The sequence below is a fragment of the Phyllostomus discolor genome, chromosome 6 (genome assembly GCF_004126475.2).
Source record: "Phyllostomus discolor isolate MPI-MPIP mPhyDis1 chromosome 6, mPhyDis1.pri.v3, whole genome shotgun sequence".
NCBI classification, from domain to species: domain Eukaryota; kingdom Metazoa; phylum Chordata; class Mammalia; order Chiroptera; family Phyllostomidae; genus Phyllostomus; species Phyllostomus discolor.
Genome location: NC_040908.2, coordinates 63,312,643 through 63,331,551, shown reverse-complemented (window position 1 = coordinate 63,331,551; position 18,909 = coordinate 63,312,643). Strand labels below are relative to the sequence as shown.

The 18,909-nt window shown below is 49.0% G+C and overlaps 1 protein-coding gene across 1 annotated transcript; it reads left to right on the top strand.

Moving 5' to 3' along the window:
- The first annotated feature begins 10,379 nt into the window (after positions 1–10,379).
- On the top strand, positions 10,380–18,431 carry LOC114498469 (interleukin-37-like). The gene is made up of 5 exons (XM_028514385.2): positions 10,380–10,461; positions 11,543–11,605; positions 16,846–16,983; positions 17,285–17,427; positions 17,670–18,431. The coding sequence occupies exons 1-5, from the start codon at positions 10,380–10,382 to the stop codon at positions 17,916–17,918; spliced, it is 675 nt and encodes a 224-aa protein (XP_028370186.1). The 3' UTR covers positions 17,919–18,431.
- The last annotated feature ends 478 nt before the right edge of the window (positions 18,432–18,909 follow it).

Genomic DNA, 18,909 nt, shown 5'->3' with positions numbered 1-18,909 from the left:
TCTCTGAAGTGGTGATAGACAAAATTCAGGTGTATCCTACCTCTGCCACTGTGAAGCAGCTCCAGACACTTTTGGGCCTGCTCTGGTACTGGAGAGTGTTTGTGTCCCACCTTGCTCAGGTTGTTCGCCCCTTGTATGCCTTGGTAAAAAAGAAAGTGAGCTGGGACTGGACCCTGACCTTGGAATAAGTGTTCCGAGGAGCGAAGCACATCATTAAGCATTCTCAGGCCTTGCATGCTCTGGACCCTCCTAGATCTTTTAAGCTACATGTACATGTGACACAGGAAGGCTTTGGTGGGGTCTTTGACAATGATCAGAATGGCTATGTCAAACCCTAGGATTCTGGTCCCAACTATGGAAAGGAGAAGAGGCACGGTACTCCCTGGTGAGAAGAAACTGGTAACGATATATGCTGCCCTGTTGGCCATGGAGGATATAGCAGGAACTGCCCTGGTAACTGTAAGGACCACCTATCCCACTGCAGGGTGGGTCTGAGACTGGATGTCCAAGCCTCGCAGTGGGATGGCTCAGACTTCTATGTTGGGTAAGTGTGGGGTGCTTATCTGCAGCAAAGGAATACTCTGTTGACTAGCCTCCTATGGGCTGAATTGCAGGAAGTGTTGGGCCCTGTCACCTATATAGATGAAAAATCTAATGCTGCTGCCCCTATAAAAGAAATGGAAGCTAGACCCTCCCATGAAGGGCAGGCACCTATTCCCTCAGATGCATGGTATACTGATGGATCCAGCAGGGGTCAGCCTGCCGTGTGGACTGCTGTAGCAATTCAACCAGAAACAGACATGATCTGGGCTGTTATTGGAGAAGGTCAGAGTAACCAGTGGGCAGAACTGTGAGCTGTGTGGCTTGTGGCTGCCAATGAGGCCCTGCCCCTGACTATTTGCACAGAGAATTGGGTGGTGCACTGGAATAGTATTATGGGTTTCTACGTGGCATGCAAATACATGGATGGTTATGCATAGGCCATTATTCGGGCAGGCCTTGCAGCAAGACCTCTGGGAAGCAGGCCACCGGAAACAAATCACTGTATACCAAGTGACTGGGCATGCACCCCTTGCCTCCCCTGGGAATGATGAGGCTGACACTCTAGCCAAGGTGCAATGGCTGGAAACAGTGACTACTGGCCTGTCAGGAAGAGAAGTAGCCCAGTGGCTACACTGTTGCCTCTTACATGCTGGACAGAAGACCACATGGTCCACTATAAAAACTTGGGGGTTACTTGTCATCTTAGCAGAGGTAGAAGAAACTTGTGAGACCTGTGTTGTCTGTTTGTGAGGGCATCTCCAGAGGCCTGTGGGAACTATTGGACAGGTGGTGCAGGGATGGGTACTGCTGACCCAGTGGCAGGTTGATGTAATTGGACACCTACCTAGTTCAAAGGGATATAAGTATGCAGTCACATGTGTGGACATGGCTACTGGACTCTTAGCAGCTTAGCCCACACACTACCCAGATCAGAAAGTGGTAATTGCAGTGCTAGTGCTCTTATGCGTTGCTTATGGGTGACGCTTGATCATTGAAAGTGATCAGGGGACACATTTTACTGGGGCTTTGGTGCAACAATTGGCCCATGACATGCAGATTGATTGGAAATGCCATGTGGCCTCTCAGCCCCAAGCTGCCAGAATGATCAAATGGCACAATGGCCTATTAAAGCAGGGCCTGCATCTGCAGCTGCCACCCCTATGTTGGGGGGTTGAATGAAACACTCGTAGACTGTCCCCTGGACTCTAAATGAGAGGAGTCAGAGTGGGGTCCAGCTCTGGTGAAAGCCTTACTCCACTGGTCTGCTGCTCCAATTCAGTTACAGATACAGACTAAGGATGCTTTGTTGAAACCAGGCATGGGAAAACAAGGAAACATTCAGTTGCTTGCACCTGAGGACTTGGAGCAAGGGCAAACAGCCACTTGGATGTGGTCTTGGGAAATAAAAGCCCCCACATACACTGGGTGGCTCTTGTTGCCCCTTGGGGACAAGGAGAGGAGAGAAATTTGTAAATAGTGCCCTGGGTGATTGGGACATGTCCCTCAGTCTTGCAAGTAACATACCCAGGGCCAGCAGATGACGAGATGCTCCTTTGTGGCACCTTTGTGATATCCTTATGACCCATTATGAGTTCTCTACTGCTGTTGCAAGTAGATGCTGAACCCCCAGTTGAGGTGCAAAAGTTATGGTATTTGTGCCCAGGGAGGCCCCCTCTGCCAGCCCCTGTCTTATTGGCTGACCAGAAACTTGCTTGTACTTTGCCTGAGGGCTGTGATTTGTCATTGTTTGTCCCAATAACTGCTTTGTCTTTTCTCCCCTAGGGTGCAAAGTAACACCTTAATGGACTGGGTACACACCTATGTCTCAGTGGCTAACCAGTCAGCATGCTAGGTCTGCACTGAAATTCTCCTGAGCACAGCTGCCAGCCTCCCATGACACATTTCTCCAGCTTCTGTCTCAAATTGGACTCGATTACAGAACTGGTGGAACAGTGCACATCCCCCGTGGAACGTGACCTGGACCAACATCTATGCTGGGGTGAAGCAATGGTATGACTAGCCCTGGCCAGCAGTTGGCTATTCCATATGGGATGGCTTGGGATGACTCACAGCTGAGTCTAACCATGGAGTTGGCTGGACTAGCCCTACTCTGTACTGAGAACCTCAAAGGATAAGCCCAAGTGGGCTCGCCTTCTATAGGTGTGTGTCAGCAGCAAACCCTGAAGCATTACTGGGGATGTGGAATAATGCATGGGCTGTAGTTCCCACTGGGGCTCTCTGTGTGGCTCACATGGGTGGCCTACTTGCCTGGAAATTGGATTGGCCATTGTACCTAGGAGTGGCCTTATTTGCCTGCTTGAGTTCAGAAAACTCTTGCAATCCAGCTAACCAACTGGGAAGCATTTAAAGAGGGACACCAAGTAAAGTGTACCCCCTGGTGGTACTACCCATTAGCCATTTTTTTCTCCTCAGCTACCGCTATAGCCACTGAGATTGAGATGACTGCTTTGACTTTGTACACAGCTCATGTGTTGACTGCAACACATGATTCCTTGAGCCTCTTAAATGAGGAAGTGTATCAGTTGAGAAAAGTAGCCTTACAAAATTGTATGGACTTAGATATGCTCACTGCATCACTAGATGGAGTGTGTGTTCTAGTTGGGGCCAAATGCTATGTATACATTCCAGATGTCCATCACAATGTCAGCCAATCTTTATGGGCATTAGCTTCTGAGACCCATGCTATCGAGTGCCTAATAGGTGATCCCCTGCAGGAATGGCAAGCATCCCTAACCACTGAATGGTGGTGTGCCCTTGCTATCTTGGGTGGCAGTGCATGTGTTTTGGCTGCGTGCTGCTGCAGCTTGTATTGCTGTTGTGGTATCTGGGTGCAGGGCTCTGCCCTTCTTGCCAAGAGACCCTTGTGGAAGACACCATTGTGTGGATTGTATGGTGAGCAACCCTGAAGTAGTGGATTGTAGGGAAAATGAAGTCACTCAGGCTCTGTCACCCAGATGTCCAGGTAACTGTGACTTAGCAGGGTTCATATAACCTTGTGTATGGGCCTGCGTTCACAGAATTAAACTCTGTTATATAATTTCTTGGCATCCTGCTGGTTTTGTGTGTATTTAGTACATAAGGGAATCGGGACTTCCTGCGGTGCATGCATGGATTGCCCCCGCCTCAGAATAAAGGCATGTCAGACATTCTGAGAGCTCCGTGAATTTTTTTCCATTTGCCCAAATCCTGTGTGAATCTGCCCAACCTTGAACAGCTGCAAGACAAACTGTCAGTAAAAAAGGCCAATCCCCAGAGTGGAGGACCCCCCCTCACATCTGTGAAGCTTTCAGTGTGGCCCACAACCCTTCCCCAGGACTCTGAGTTCCAAGTTACCTTTCCCACCCCCATTGCACTGGTCCCATGCCTCTAACTGTGCTCTTGTCATTCTTCGGAAGGTCTGGATCTTTCTTAATCCTGATCCTTCTAGAGAGACTCCTCTTAGAAGCAGGAATCGTTCCAGCTCTTCCATCAAACTCCTATGGTTTTTGGCATTTCCTCATGCTGCTCACACCAGTGGGTACTTGCTGACGTGCAGGGTTAGACAAACAGCCCCACTGTGTGTATGTGGAGGCAGGGACCTTCCCTGGAACAGGGCAGGGCAGATGGTTGCCTGGGCTTCTCTGGGCTCCTTGCAGACTGGCTCTGAAATGTCCCACTGACCAGAGCCAGAGCTTCTGGTATGTGACCTAAACACTGAATTTCATGGGTCTTTGGTTTTCATCAGAACCGGGATCAGTATGAGCAGTATTATAGTAGCATTTCACCTTGAGAGTGGAGGACTGTGCTTTCCAGCTCCAGCTCCAGCTGCCTCTGACTTACTTAGGGCTCTCACTTTCTCCATCATCCCCAAGTTGAATAAAAGGCAAATGACTTGTCTTCTCAGCACCTGGGCTCTGGAATTAGGCAGACCTGGAATCAAATCTGAATTCTGTCACACAAAGCAGACCTCATTTCACTATGCTTCAAAGATGTTGTGTTTTTACAGATTGAAGGCAAGATCCTCCACCAACAAACGATTATGACTGGCTTTCCTACAATATAACTGCAATGTGATGGTTTGTAACCAAATCCACAGTATCTCCAAGGTCTGCCTGTATTAGCTGTAGGACCTGGAGCAACTATCTAAATTTGTCCACCTTCAGTTTTCTCTTTCATGAAATGAGGTCATTATAGGGACCAAATAGGGTTGTTTGAAGAATTTAAAAAGTTATTCAGTGGATAGTATTTAGCAAGGTGCCTGAACCATGGAGAAAATATCAACAAATTTTATATTATTATCGTTGCAGTTATTCTTCTTAACCTTCTGTCCTGCACCCTCTTCCAGGGACACCATGCTCCTAGCAATGTGTGGGGTGAAACAGATCCTTGCACTGGCTGGGCCAATGGACTCACAGTGGAGTGGGGGTGAGAGGTGGAGGCAGGAAGCATCCAGGATGCCAGCATGGTGAAGACCAGCTGGTACTCCAGGCCCATGAGAAAGCCACAGGGCTTGTGCCTGGCCCTGGAGGAACCTCTCTGAATTCACAGGAACAGCCACCATGGAAGCCAGGGGATTTCCCAGAGCAGGGCTCCTGGGAGGACATTCAGGCCATTCCTGCCCACAGGTGGGGCCTCCCTACTGGGCCTCTGAATGAGTGGGAGGACTTCCCCTCACCAAGGGGCTTGGGCACCAGATTGATGGGTGCAGGAGCCCACAAGTGGACCAATGACAGTCTTGGATGGTGTTTGTAAATGTGAAGTAACCACTGCATCAAGTGATGCTATCATGTAGTTACCTGTGATGGGTAATTACAACATAGAGAGGAAATCTAAGGCCTCATTCCTCTTCCATGCAATAAGCACACATCTCTGGCTGGTCTTCTCCTGCCCTGGGTGTGGGGGACTCTTCCAGTAACACTGGCTCTTTGTGGCCTCCTCCCTGAAACCTTCCTCAGCCCCCTCTGTGTGGGAGGCTTCCTGTCTGGGCTGCCACAGTACTCTGCATGCACACCTGCAGCACAGGTGTTGGTGTCCCTATTTCATCTCCCTATGGCATCGGAAGGTGCTGAGTGTGGTTCCCCTGTCTGACTTGGCAAGATCCTTCTTGGCCCCAACCTAGTGCCCCAAGCATGGACAGTCAGTGTTTTCAGCAGGGATGACATCCTAAGTAACCTTATAGTGACAGCATTTTAAAAATGTGATTGTAGCCAGGGGGGAGGTGCTCTGGGAAATCCCAGGGAGAGAAATTTGTAAACATCCTCTTCAGAGCATTTCCCCTGTCTCTATTAATACTCACATCCTATGGCACAAGTAACAAAAAACTAGTAGCAACTTTCTGAACTACCTTGCAAATGAAGGAAGAGGACCATTGCCACACACCATGGGTGAGCATCCCAGATGCCAAAATGTCTGGTCTCAGAAAGGATAGACATCTTTGCTGTGTCATCTGAGGAGCAGCCTCTGCCCCTCAGTGACCAGGGTGCTGGCCTGTCCCACCAGTCAGCTCAGCATCTGGTTTGAAGCATGTGCTGCCTACTTGTACTTGCTGAGTTATGGGCACACCTTGCCAAGGAGCCACTTGGACATGGTTGCAGGTGGAACCTTCAGTGGGCCGGGTGGTCTCAGAATGCCAAGGGGTGGAAGGTGGAATGGCTGGGGTTCCCCTGGTCAGCAGCTGTGCAGTGGGGCTACTGTGTAATTCTCATGAAACGATGGCTGAATGTCTCCACACCTCTGGTGCCCTGATCAGGAGGCTGATCATGGAGGCTGGGTAGAAGCAGAGCCTTGTGATGCTGCTGTGGTTTGCATTTGGCCAAAGCAGGGGAGACCGAATCAACCCACTGTCACCATGAACCCTGTCTGGTGCTGTGTAGACGCCAAGGGAGGGAAGGCTGGCCCCCAAAACATACATATAAAAATGCACACATTGCAATAAAACATACACACACAACACATACACACAAAGCTATACAAAAATACCCACAACATATGCAATACACACATAACATGCACACAAACCATATACAGCCACAAAACACACAGCACACAATCATAGATATAGTAATAAATACAGCACACATACACATAAAAGATACACACTCCAAGAAAACACACATCATACAAAGTACATACACATAAAGCACATATACACCTCCATGTGCACAGTGAAAACATAAATGTACAAATACACACATGTGGGAGATTCAAACCTGTCAAACAGCCTGAACAGTGATTGCTCTGTAAGGAGTGGTTAGATAAGTGAGAAAATACCTAATAAATCAGATTCCTTAAAAATCACTGTAAGATGCAGAATTTAAAAAGTATATAAAGTAGAATATGTATATGCTTTGACCCAGCAATTACACTTCTGGGGATTTATCCCAGGAACATAATGATATGTGCAAAGGTTTAAGTCCAAGCATATTTAGCATGACGTTGTAAATAATAGTGTACAAATGAAAACCAAATATTCACAATGGGAATCAGTTTAACAATATTTACCCATACGTGACGCACGAGTGAGCTGACACTTGTCCTATTCCTCATCCTCCCACAAATGAAAACACAAATGAGTAAACAGATAGTATCCCGTGGTGCATCAACACTGGTGGGGATTATTAAATTTATCAAAGTCGTGTGTGGGGGGGGGCAATATTGGCGAGATTGCAGTGAGTCCATCACCCACCACATCACGCCCCCTCGCAGAGATGACTTCTCTCTCCGTTCCCAGCCTGGCTGCAGCCCTGGACAGGGTTTCTACAAGTCTGTTTCCTACGTACACCTACAGGGCACCTCCCACCCGCGTCTCTCCCCCTGAGCCCTGAGAGCGGAGGTCCCTGACTGCAGGGCAGTTTAGTGACTGTTTTGATTTTGCCCTTATGTCACCTTTTCCTTCGCCATCTTATCTCCATTCCAAGGTTTATGAAGAAATTTTCCAAAAACCTTTCCTTATTAGGAATTTGACAGACAAAATAGAAATTTTAGTTCCAGCTATAAAGGGAATAACAGAAAAGTATTGATCAAATGAAATGACCAAGGATATCATATTGAATAGAAAAAGCAAGATGCATTGCTGGTAGGAAAGACGTGTTACAAAGTAAGTTGTTGAACACATTCCTGTGTCTGTATGTTATGTGGACATGTGCATGGAAAATGACTAGGAGAGACCGTGAGAGGGGTGGAGCTTCCACATGCTCAGAAAGGGCTGTGCTTTAGTCCTATGCTGCCCATAAGTAGGTGTGTGACTAGGGATCAATTGCTTAAGCTCTGAAACTGCTCTGTCTTTTGTCTGGAAGCAGGGATGACGGTGCCGCCCAGCAGGACCATCAGAGGCTCGAGGAGATAAAGAAAGAAAGCCATGGGGTCAGCCCAGGCCTGTCAGGTGACAGCACACACAGACATGACTGTGGTTGCTGCTTTGTTCTCCTGTTTGGTGGTGCCGGAGGTGCCCAGAAGCTGTGATCTTAGTGGGTTGTATGGGTTTTCATTTGACTGGCAGTTTCTGGCATTGTGAGGCACAGCCATACCTGTGAAAGGATAGGAACAAAGGCAATGTGAAATGCAAGGAAACACCGCCTTGCTCACCCAAGGGAGCTTTGTATGTCCCTGTTGAAGAAGAGGTGGGAGGAGGTTCAGTGACATCCTGGAGAGCAGATGATAAAGGCTTTTTCCCTGGGATGTGGACATTGCACATGGGCCAGGGGCAGAAAACCCACATGAGGACAGGGACCTCCCTGCAGCTTCAGACTACCTGCCTGACCTGGACCTGGCACCTCTCTTTTTTCCTCAGGTCTCCTCCCACACCTTTGTGGTTGGTGCAGACAGGCAGCCACACTGTCTATCTCAAGCACATTAAAATGTGTTGAACCGATATGGCACATCCTTGGCAGAATGACACTACCCTGTAGGCATTTGTTTATGGTCACCCAGTGAAAAATGGCAGGTGAGGAGTGACGACAGATGGCCTGAGAAGCTATTATTATTGGCTAAAGGAATGCTGCTGTGACGTTCACATATACACCCCCAAACTGATTGTTCATAATGCGGGTGAGATCCGGCTTCTCCGGATCAGAGATCCTGAAGGCAGAAGACAAGAGCTGCAGGAGCCTAAGACAGAGCCACAGACCTCAGGGATCCCTGGTCCAGGTAGGTGGTCCTCACCCCCAGCTCAAGGGGCCAACAGATGTAATGGGGAAGTCAGGAGGCATTGCCTCACCCTGCTGTTTCCCTACTAGAAGCCTCTCTATGGACTCCCCAAATGCCTAAATATCACCCCTCCGCCACCTTGGTCCCAGCCCAGCAGCAGCCCGCAGTCTCTTAGGACGGCTTTGCCAATAGGTGGGGTGTCGCTGCAGAGCCAGGCACATACTGAGCTTCGGAAACCTTAGGGAGATGCAAGCACCTTTTCTGAAGGCTGAGCAGTCTGACTCCAGAGTCTGGAAAGTACTGGTCTTCAGAAAGAGACACTGGGGTGCCATATTTTGAGTGTTCGTAGGTGGGAAGAGGGGATCTCAAATGGTCAAGTGCACTGCTTTGTTAGGGAGCCCTGAGGGCCCCTCTTGCATTTATCTTGGTCTAGGTGGCCCAATCTGTAAGGAGCTCACGGGGACACTGGCAGGTCCTGGTGTCCTCGGGTGTCACTCTGCTCCAGCAGCAGCACCAGTGTCCTCACATATTTGGGGACGTACATTTCTGCCAGCCACCTCTTATTCTGTGCTGAGGCTGCCAAGTTTTCTGCCTTCTCCACTGCCACCACTTCTCTGAGTCCCTTCATTTACCCCCAGGACAGCAAAGGCAGCTGGGCTTTGGGTTCAGGGGATGCAGACAAAAAGGAACCAATGTTAAATCAAATAGTGGATATCAGTCCATCTGATAAAGCCAGATCTCCTGCCCCCAGGGTGCAGGAGACCACCCCCTCCTCCTTCTCAGTGTCATTGCTGCCTGGCCCTGGAGCCCTTTCTCCCCCTTTACCTTTTGCAAGACCATTTAGCTCCCTTTGTCACACTCCTAAGCCATTCTTCAAAGATGGGTTGTCTACACAAACTGCCCTCTGTAATCTTAAAAGTGGTATGACTCTTGAGGAGCTACTCACTTTCCGGTTTTCATCTGTAGAATGGGAGCAAGAAGGCTTGCCCGCCATCCCTGGGTGGTCCTGAACTGACCCTGGGGGGGAAGTTCCATGTGAACTGGGTGAGGAGTGGCTCACAACACTGGGTGGGTGGGGGCTCCCGTGTCAGCCCCACCTTAACACACCAGGAGCTGAGTGTCTTGGGACCTTTGGGAGGCTCCATTTTCCAGGACCAGAGGCTGCAAAGATTAGGCTGCCACAGGGGCATGGAAGCTCTTTCTGTACAGACCAGGACAGTCAGCATTATAAGCTTTGCTGGCCAGGTGACACTTCTTCAACACTCATCTCTGCTGTGTAGCCAGAGAGCAGCCACAGACGACATGCAAACAAAGGCATGGCCACGTTCCAATAAAACTTTACTTAAAAAACAAGGATGGGACGGATTTGGCCTATGGGCTATAGTTTTCCAGCCCCAGGATTAGAGCAATACAGATGGAACTAGATCCATGACAATGATACTGTGACCCACGGGTTGGGAAATGTCACTTTGGCAGGGCAAAACTCAAAGGACGAGGCTGCAGGGAAGAGCAAGGTGGGCCCCAAGGGGGCTTGCTGGACACAGCAAACATTTTTGAGCAGAGAGGGAGGCCGGCCAAGAGAGGGACCCCGGTCTCCTGGGGTCAGAGGTGGGGTAGCCAGTGTCCCTCCTGTCCCCTCAGGCCCTGCCCTTAATCCCTGGCTCCCGTTGAGTCATTTCATCACACTGAAAATGTCCTTCCTGGAGGAGAACGCAGGAGTGAAGATGGACTCTGGTGACCTGGAGAGAGCTGAACCCCAGTATGGCCCAGAAGGTGAGGTTCTTTTGAAAATGCACCTGGAAACTCCTGAAGCAGGACCCTGTGAGGAACCGTCCACTGTCCCTGGCCTCCCTGGGCACCTGGCATGGACACTGAGCTTTGAGAATTACCTGGGTAGGTGAATTAGAAGACAGAAATTCTTGAGAGCAAATGAAGCTTAGTTGCAGGAGCCCAGGGCAGCAGGTGGTAGACAAATGGGTGAAGCTCACCAGAGACTCAGGGTTTGAAGTCCTGACTCACGAACAGGATGGTTTTGAATCCTCCAAACACACCTCTGTCCCCTGACTGCCCAGCAGAGGAGGGGTCCGCAGTGGGGGACGGTGTCTCTGAGTCTGGGCTGGGCAGTGACATTGTGCTCCTGAGTGCTCCCCACAGGAAAGTACTTGGGCGTCAGCTCCAGGCAGATGTTAAAAGCAAAATTTTGGCCTCCGTGACTGTCCAATGGACGGGTGTGAAGGGAGAGGCCTGTAACCTGCCAGAAGCCACATCCTGAGCTTTCAACTCGCACGTGACCATCATCATTTGAAACTAAAACTCAGGACACTGGACTGACAACTGTGGATCCAGTAACAGTGATGACAGAGGCTTGGGCCCAGCCCCGCTCCTAGCACGGGGCCAGGAGGTGGCTGCCACGCTCACCCTGTCCTGGGAACTGGTGCTGCTGTGTCCCAGAGCGCAGGCTGGTGGGACCTTCACACAGAGCACAGGTGGGGGCTTTTGCCAGGAGCTCTGTGTGCTCTTAGCACAAAAGTCTGGTGTCAGATTTCATTCCAGCATTTCTCAGGCTTAATGTCTTACCAGGCGGGACCCCCATCACTCTCCCAGGTGTGGGCGATGTTTGCTCTGCCCCTGAGTTAATGGGGGTGTTTGTAGGAAGTTCTGCACTCAGCTCCATTCCATTCCCATTCCCACCATCTCTGACCAGCAGAGCCATTTTTAATGTCATTACTGTCTCTCTTCTTCCTGTTTCTGAAAACACACACAAAATAAGTAAGGCATTAAATGGCCCCTCGAAGCTCTTGAGTCCCTGGAAAATCCCCAAAGTGTACGCCAACCTCACTGTCTCTGACTCCAGATGCAGCCAGCGGTCCCCTGGAGTCAGGCCCGAGCCTCGCCTCTCTGAACTCTGCACACGCAGGTATGGCCCCTGGGTAGCCTGGTGAGGCTGGGGTGGGGATGGTGCCACTGGGCTCTCTCAGGGGACTGGGAGAACCGGAGATGAGGGGCTCCTAAGGGTGCTGGCCTGGGGCTTAGGCATCTCCTTTGAAATCTCAGAGGGGTCAACAAGAAGATGGGCCCGCAGAGGGAGGTTCACGCATACCTGCTCAGTGGCTCAGGAGAAGAACAGGTGTGAGCCTGGGAAGCATCCCAGGTTCTTCTGCTGACCATTGCTGGCAGCCATGACCTCCTCACAGTGCCTGTGAAAACCAGGAACTTGGCAGGAGGGGTGTGTGGGGGACCAGCGTCACTGAGTACCCTGGGCACACTGAGCTAGAACCCACCCCACAGGCCACAGGTGACCCTCACAATAACCCCAGCAGGAAATGTTAACGTCACCACTTTCAGGTGCAGAAACTGGAACCAGAGGGAGGCCACCAGCCCCAGGTGCACAGGTATTAAGTGGCATACTGAGATCTAAGGAACTACAATGTCTGTTGTCCTGAGTCAAGTTTAAGGCTGCCATCACCACCCCCTGCCCAGGGCACTGTGAGGAGCCCTTGGCTTGAGTCCCAGAGCCACCTCAGGCCATGTGTCAACACAAAATTTCCTCCAGGGAAGAGGGCAGTGAGCCCCAAATGAGAGGAGGGCACACAGTGCCGGCACCGCTCCTGCATCCCCGGGAGCCTCCACTGTGGCTGCCACCTCAGGTGATTCAGCTGGTTCTGGTTTGGCCCTGGTGGGAGGTGCCTGCCCCTGCTCTGCACTGGGCCCCATCAGTGGGACCACCATGCAGGTCTGTCTGTTGGGCCTATTCTGAATTGTCCTCAGGGATGTAGCCCCCCAACACCCAGGGGCAGGCTCTCAGTGTGAGATCCTTGGACCAGAAGCAGCAAAGCTCCTGGGAATTTGTTGGGAATGAAAATTCTCTGGCTCCACCATAGACTCTTGCCTTAGAAACTCTGGGTGTGGGGCTCAGGGGTCTGTTTGTGCAGACACCAGGGTTGTTGTGATACACGGGAAGGTAAGGACCACTGCCCTACAGGAAAGAGTACCAGCCCCATAACGGCATTGAGAGGTCTACTGAGGCCTCAAGCAGGACGTTTGAGGAATGGATTTCTTCAAACAGGGGTCAGGAGTAAAGTGAGAGAGGACATGAACAAGCCTGAATGGGAGATGGTGGGTCCCAAGTCAGGCTGTGTTGGGAGGGAAACAGAAGTAAAAGAACAGATTTAGGAAGTTCGAGAGGGGACCCCGAAACCCCTGGAGTTATCTTCTGGAGGGCGGTCCCCTTGTAGGACAGTCTTCCTCCACTAGATGAGTGTTCTAGGAACTCACCTGCATCAGCGTACCAGCTGGAGTTGTTGTGAGAGGCTGCGTTGGGATTCAGTGAATTTTTTTGAAATCTCTTTCAACACGTTTGCCCATTTCATGATGGGTGATTTACTAGTGCGCCTGTCCACACTGCACTGAGTGTTCAGCAGTTTTTGACCAAAAGTGGCATGACCCCCCACCGCCCCACCCTCCCTACTCTCCTGATCTCACCTCAGGTGACTTTTCTGTTTCTCTGGATAAAAAAGTCCTCAAAGGGAAATGTTTTGCCGATGTGGAAGAGGTGAAATAAAAAATGGTGGAAGCACTAAAAGGCAACAAAATTCATGAGTTCAAAAACTGTTTTGAGCAGTGGAGAAACATCTCAATAGGTGTATTGCATCAAGTGGAGACTACTTTGAAGGTGACTGAAGGTTAAACATGTAAGAGTAAATACACATTTTTATAAACAAATTCCATTTTGGGGATCCCCTCATAGATGGAACAAATGTTATTGTTAACATTGTTATAGATGTCTCCCAATTTTGCCCTCTTTGCCCCCCAGCCCTTACCCCCATCATCCCCGCATTGTCCTCTGTGTCCATGGGCTGTGCACACATGCATGTGTTCCCCGTGGCTAATCTCTTCCAGTCACCCCCGCACCCCGTCCCTCTGAGATCTGTCCGTCTGTTCCATGTGCTCATGCTTCTGGTTTCACTTTGTTCATCAGTTCAGTTTGTTCATTAGATTCCACATATGAGTAAGATCACATGGTATTTGTCTCTCTCTGACTGGCTTATTTCACTTAGCATAGTATTCTCTGGGATCACCCATGCTGCTCCAAAGGGTAAGATTTCCTTCTCTTTTATAGCCATGTAGTATTCCACTGTGCAAATGTGTACTGCTTTTTTATCCCTTCATCTACTGATGGCACCTGGGCTGCTTCCAGATCTTGGCTGCTATGAACACAGGAGAGCATATACTTTTTCTGGCTGGCGGTTTGGGATTCTTAGGATGTATTCCCAAAAGTGGGGTCGGTAGGTCAAACGGCAGGTCCATTTTTAGTGTTTTGAGGAAATTCCATACTGTTTTCCACAGTGGCTGCACCAATCAGCAATCCCACCAACAGTGCACTAGCTTTCCCTTTGCTCCACATCCTCCCTAGCACTTGTGTGTTGATTTATTGATGGTAGCCATTCTGACAGATGTGAGGTGATATCTCATTGTGGTTTTAATTTGTGTTTCTCTGAAAATTAGCGATGTTGAGCATTTTTTCATATGTGTATTTGCCATTTGTATGTTCTCTTTGGAGAAGTGTCTATTCAGGTCCTTTGCCCACTTCCAAATGGGATTTTTTGTCTTCTTGGTGTTGAGTTGTATAAGTTCTTCATACATTTTGGAAATTAACATCTTACCAGAAGTATCATTGGCAAATATGCTCTCCCATACAGCGAGTTCTTTTTTCATTTTGTTGATGGTTTCTTTTGCTGTGTGGAAGCTTTTTATACATAGTTTGATACAGTCCATTCATTTATTTTTTCCTTGATTTCCCTTGCCCTAGGGGATATATGGGCAAACATATTGCTGTGTCTGAAGTCTTACTGCCTATGTTTTCTTCTAGGATTTTTATGGTTTCGAACCTTACATTTAAGTCTTATTCATTTTGAGGTTATTCTTGTGCATGGTGTAATTTGGTGACTTATTTTCAGTTTTTTGCACATGGCAGTCCAATGTGCCCAACACCATTTATTGAAGAGACTGTTTTTACTCCATTGTGTGCACTTGCTCTTTTGTCAAATATTGATTGACCACAGAGGTGTCACTGATTTCTGGGCTCTCTATTCCATTACATCGATACATATGCCTGTCTTGTGCCAGACTCAGGCTGTTTTGATTACAACAGCTTTGTAGTATAGTTTGAAATCCAGTTTTGTGATCTCTCCAACTTTGTTCTTCTTTCAGAAGGTTGCTGAGGCTACTCAGGGTCTTTTTTGGCTCCATATAAAGTTTTGGAATATTTGTTTTAGATCTTTGAAATATGCCATTGTTACTTTAATAGGAATTGCATTGACTGTATGGATTGCTTTGGGTAGTATGGACATTTTAATGACGATAATACTTCCAATCCATGGACATAGTATATGGTTTAAGAAATACTTAAGAGTTGAAAAGCACAATATAGTGCTAGAAATGCAACTTACATAGCATGTCTGTGTCTCACCCTGGACCAGATGAATCAGAAGCTTGGGGATATGAGGCCCAGGAATCCACAGTTTTAAAACATCATCCATGAGGTGGTCCAATGTGCAGCCAAGCCTGAAAACCATGGCCTCAGGCCATGCCAGTCAGAGGGTGGCCCTCAGAGCAGCAGCACTGCCAGCAGTGGGGCTGACAGAAAGGCAGAGTTGCATGTATGCTTAATGTTTGAGAAGCTGGAAGGTTTAGAGTTAGTCTGGTTTCATGATTCTGAAACAATCTTCATCAGTCCCATGCATTCAGAATGTCTGGGGTGGCCCAGAGAAGTCCCTGTGAAGATTCTAGTGCTGCCCGGGGATGTGACCCACAGATCTCACCTGACCCCACATCATTGCAGGTATTCTTAGAATCTCACCTGGGCCGCTTATCCCTGCCATGAATGCTGAGTGTCCATGATGCTTGGGGCACTGGGCTGGGGCCAAGAAGGATCTTGCCAAGTCAGACAGGGGACCCACACTCAGCACCTTCTGATGCCATAGGGAGATGAAATAGGGACACCAACACCTGTGCTGCAGGTGTGCATGCAGAGTACTGTGGCAGCCTAGACAGGAAGCCTCCCACACAGAGGGGGCTGAGGAAGGTTTCAGGGAGGAGGCCACAAAGAGCCAGTGTTACTGGAGGAGTCCCCCATTCCCAGGGCAGGAGAAGACCAGCCAGAGATGTGTGAGTGTTGCATGGGAGAGGAATAAGACCTTAGATTTCCTCTCTATGTTGTAATTACCCATCACAGGTAACTACATGATAGCATCACTTGATGCAGTGGTTACTTCACATTTTACAAACACCATCCAAGACTGTCATTGGTCCACTTGTGATCTCCTGCACCCATCAATCTGGTGCCCGAGCTTCTCAGTGAGGGGAAGTCCTCCCACCCATTCAGAGGTCCAGTAGGGAGGGTTTCTGTGCAAGGCCCCACCTGTGGGAAGAAATGGCCTGAACGTTCTCCCAGGAGCCCTGCCCTGGGAAATCCCTTGGCCACCATGGTGGCTGTTCCTGTGAATTCAGAGAGGTTCCTCCAGGGCCAGACACAAGCCCTGTGGCTTTCTGATGGACCTGGAGTACCAGGTGGTCTTCACCATGCTGACATCCTGGGTGCTTCCTTCCTCCATCTCTCACCCCCACCCCACTGTGGGTCTATTGGCCCAGCCAGTGGGAGGATCTGTTTCACCCCACGAATTGCTGGCAGCATGCTATCTCTGGGAGAGGGTACAGGAGGAAGAGTTAAGAAGGATAATGATTACCATGTATGGAGTTCCTTCCATACTCAGACACCTGGCTATGAGCACCAGGGAGGCTAAAGGCCATTCATTTGAGTAAGCATTTTAATCCTCCCAATGCCCCTGCAAGGTAGGTGTTGTTATTACCCCATTTTACCTGGTTGGCTTTGAGGGTTGGGGACATTGAGTGACGTATCCTATGGCCTAAAGCAGTAAGTCACAGAGCCTGGATTTGAACCCACTCATGTGTCAAAATTGGAAACCTGTATGTTCACATATGTGCTGAATAGCTGGTCTGGAGCATGGCAGGAAGCCTGGGGTGGAGAGATGTTTAGTGGGCAGATGTTCAAGTCCACAGGTAGGAGGAGGGCTGGGTTGGGACCCTCCTTATGGCATTTTCAATGTGAAGTATTGACATTTGGTTATATTGATCTAGGTCCAAAAGTGGTGACCCAAGTCCCAGAGAAATTCACCATTCATGACCAGGTCCACAAAGTATTGGTGCTGAATACAGCACCAATTGGTGAATCTACAACTCTTGAAGCAGTTCCAGATAGACCCTACATACGCCCAGGTGACTCTCTCTTGGCTGTTTTCTGTCCTCCGCATTCAGGGGAAGGTGTCCCACCAGGGCTCAGCTCAGGCTGTAGGACACATCCAGCTCCAGCAGGGGGTGGGCTGGGGCTAAGGAGCCCCAAGGAGCCCTAGGAATGGAATGGCGGTCTGTGCTGGTGACCAGGTGTGAAGGAAATCTTTCTGGAATGTGAGAGGTAGGAGGCTTGGGCCAGAGTGAAGGAGCCTGAAGCCCCAGCAGACAGAAGTCCTCTTTCCTGCTTTGAGGACCAATCCCTCTTTTGTGACTGTCTTTTTCCCAGCAATCTTTTTTTCCTTACCTGCTCGCTTCAGCTTGCCTGATGAGCATGAGGAAAATTTAATTTTCTTGGCGGTCTCTGAAGGAGATCTCTGCCTCTACTGTGAGATGGACAGCGAAAGAAGCCAGCCGACCCTCCAGCTGAAGGTGAGCACTCCCATCCAATTTCCTGTCCCCTCAGCCACCCCAAAGTGGAAGGCCAAGACCCCGCCATGCCTCTCACTCTCCACAAATCTCATCTTGGCTGGTTCAGCAGGTGCACCACCTCCAGGAAGCTTTGGGTAGAAAAGCTTCTTGCCCTCCTACTTGCCTCTGGGCTTCAAGAACCCACAGGCTGAATTGTCTCCCATTCAGAGGCTATGCTGACTAATTAATCCCTTTTATCTCAGAAGCAGAATCTTGGTCAGCTGACTACCTGGCAGGAAGAAGACTCAAAGCCCTTCGCATTCTATAGGGCAGATGTGGGATCCCGGAACACACTAGAGTCAGCTGCCTACCCTGGGTGGTTCATCTGCACCTCCAACAATTGGGGTGAACCTGTTGGAATGACAAACAACCCTGGGCAAAAAGAATACATTGACTTTTCATTTGAGCCAGTCAAGAATGTTGAAATGAGCCCTAGTGAGATTAGCAAGTAGGAAGCTATTTTACCATCTGAATATCCTCCTCCTGCCAACCCCCAGTAGTTTTTCCTATAGAATTTCTGTTCTCGGATTCCAACTTGGTATTGACTAAGTGCAGGTACTTGCATATATTTATCCACACAATAAAAACCTTAACTTAATAATCCATCAGTATTTACCACTTAACAGTGAAACTTTTCTTTCTCTCCATTGGTCTCAAACAGTGCAGACAACTTTCACACAGGCTGGTTAAGGAAGTGACCACCACTGTGTGAGGCATTTTGCCTTTTAATGATGAACTGATGGATCAAGTCACTTTGTGAATAGCTCCTGAGCAGCTGCATCTAACACTGTTGCATCCAGACTGGCAAAATGCAGTGTCTCTTGTTCTGCATCTGTAGACACCTAAGGAGTTGCATTCATCTCACTAGGCACCCCTGAGTTCGCTTCCTACTCTTGTGTCCTGTGATGACTTTTCTGTTGCAACAAGATGCTTAAACTAAGGATGAGAATTATTTGGAGCAAAAATCTACATATGAGATAATTATTGTTATTTTTGTTAAAAAAAAAAACAACACAAGACGACAGGCCCAAATGTAGTCGATTAGCCTAAACCACCCTCCCACCCCCACCATCACCAAATGGAATCTCAAGCGTGCTCATCCAGAATCCCCTGGTCAGCTCCAGGCAGGTGACCTGCCTCGTAGGCCCCTTCCATGCCCCAAAGGAAGTGACCTGGCCATAACCTACCTGCTTTTCTGCCCAGTATAACTTTCTCCTCCCTACTGCCTTCTGCCTATAATAGTCTTTCCTTTTGTCCAGCCCCCTGGAGCTCCTTTCTTTGTGTTGTGTACAAGGCTGCCCAATGTGAATGGTGCTCTGCTCAAATAAACTCTTAAACATTTTTATATGCCACAGTTTATCTTTTAACATGTTACAGAGTTGATGACAAAATATTTTCCCCCACAATTGTGTATGACCTGTGAACCTGATAACTTTCTAGTAT